We start from the raw sequence: 1,148 nt of genomic DNA on the forward strand, positions 1-1,148 counted from the left end.
CATCAGACAATTCAGATTTCTATCACATATATCCAGCAAAGGCCAGGCCAATCTGAAGATCATCTACTTACTAAATATCTTACAATCTACAATATTCCTTTTGTTCACTAACATGGTCTATATATTATTAAGAATATTAAGGCCTATAAGCAGAAAAATGTGACAATTATCATAAAGTATGCAACTTATATGAGCCCCAATATAATAAAGACTAAGCTCATCAAATCAGGAAGTATATGGACAACTAGAAGCCAAATATAATTATTTAAAAGTCCAAGCCTAAGAAAGGCTTTTCATCATACTGCTTGGATGGTCTTACCACTTGACAAAATATTCTCCTTACCAAATGCATTGAAACAGGGTGCTATGGATGTCTTAAAAACTGACTTCTAAGTCTTAGTAGATAAGGGAACTACTGTACATTGGAACGGTTGCTCACCAAACTCCAGTCCATGCTGGTACCTTAACATCAGTTCTCTGACCACACTCAATTTCTGACTTTTATCCATGGTGTGATACAAGCCAAGTAACCTTGTCAGCTGCACCACACACAGATGTTGCTGCAGAGCTCTGATGTCAGCAGGCAGTGCCAGCTTATCCTCTGTTGGTGTTGACAAAGGAACAACTCCAAGTAACTGATTAATAAACTGCGAAGTGGAGAAAAAAGGAGCACAGGTCTCAAAACACAAATCTTCCATAATTAACAGAAATTGAAACGGTCTACATGAAGACAATCAAGGAATAAAAAATTAAAATTCCTTTAGTATATGGGTATAAAAGCATAACACATGGGCGGGGCACAGTGGCACACACCGGTAGTCCCAACTACTTGGGAGGCTGAGGCAGGAGGATCATTTGAGCCCAGGAGTTTGAGGTTGTAGTGAGCTGTGATGACACCACTGCACTCTAGCTGGGGTGACAGAGTAAAACTGTCTCAAAAAAAAAAATAAGGATAGTATGTGCGATTCTCGTGGTGATACTGTTCTGTATCTTGACTATGGTGGTGGTCACATGAATCTGTGCACTATATACTGCACTAAATACACACATGCCAAACACATATACACACAAATGAGTTGAGTACATGTAAAACTGGTGAAATCTGAATAAGATCAGTGGATTGTATTAGTGTCAGTTTCCTAATTATG

The 1,148-nt window shown here is 38.6% G+C and overlaps 1 protein-coding gene across 1 annotated transcript in view; it reads right to left on the bottom strand.

Moving 5' to 3' along the window:
- NAA25 (N(alpha)-acetyltransferase 25, NatB auxiliary subunit) overlaps nt 1–1,148 on the bottom strand; it is a 74,243-nt gene that overhangs the window by 26,540 nt on the left and 46,555 nt on the right. Inside the window, exon 10 of the mRNA XM_012663418.1 lies at nt 440–647. Within this exon, the coding sequence (XP_012518872.1) occupies nt 440–647 (208 nt within the window). The remainder of the gene's footprint in view (nt 1–439; nt 648–1,148) is intronic.

Source organism: Propithecus coquereli, unplaced genomic scaffold (assembly GCF_000956105.1).
Source record: "Propithecus coquereli isolate 6110/MARCELLA unplaced genomic scaffold, Pcoq_1.0 Scaffold81, whole genome shotgun sequence".
In the NCBI taxonomy this organism is placed as follows: Eukaryota; Metazoa; Chordata; class Mammalia; order Primates; family Indriidae; genus Propithecus; species Propithecus coquereli.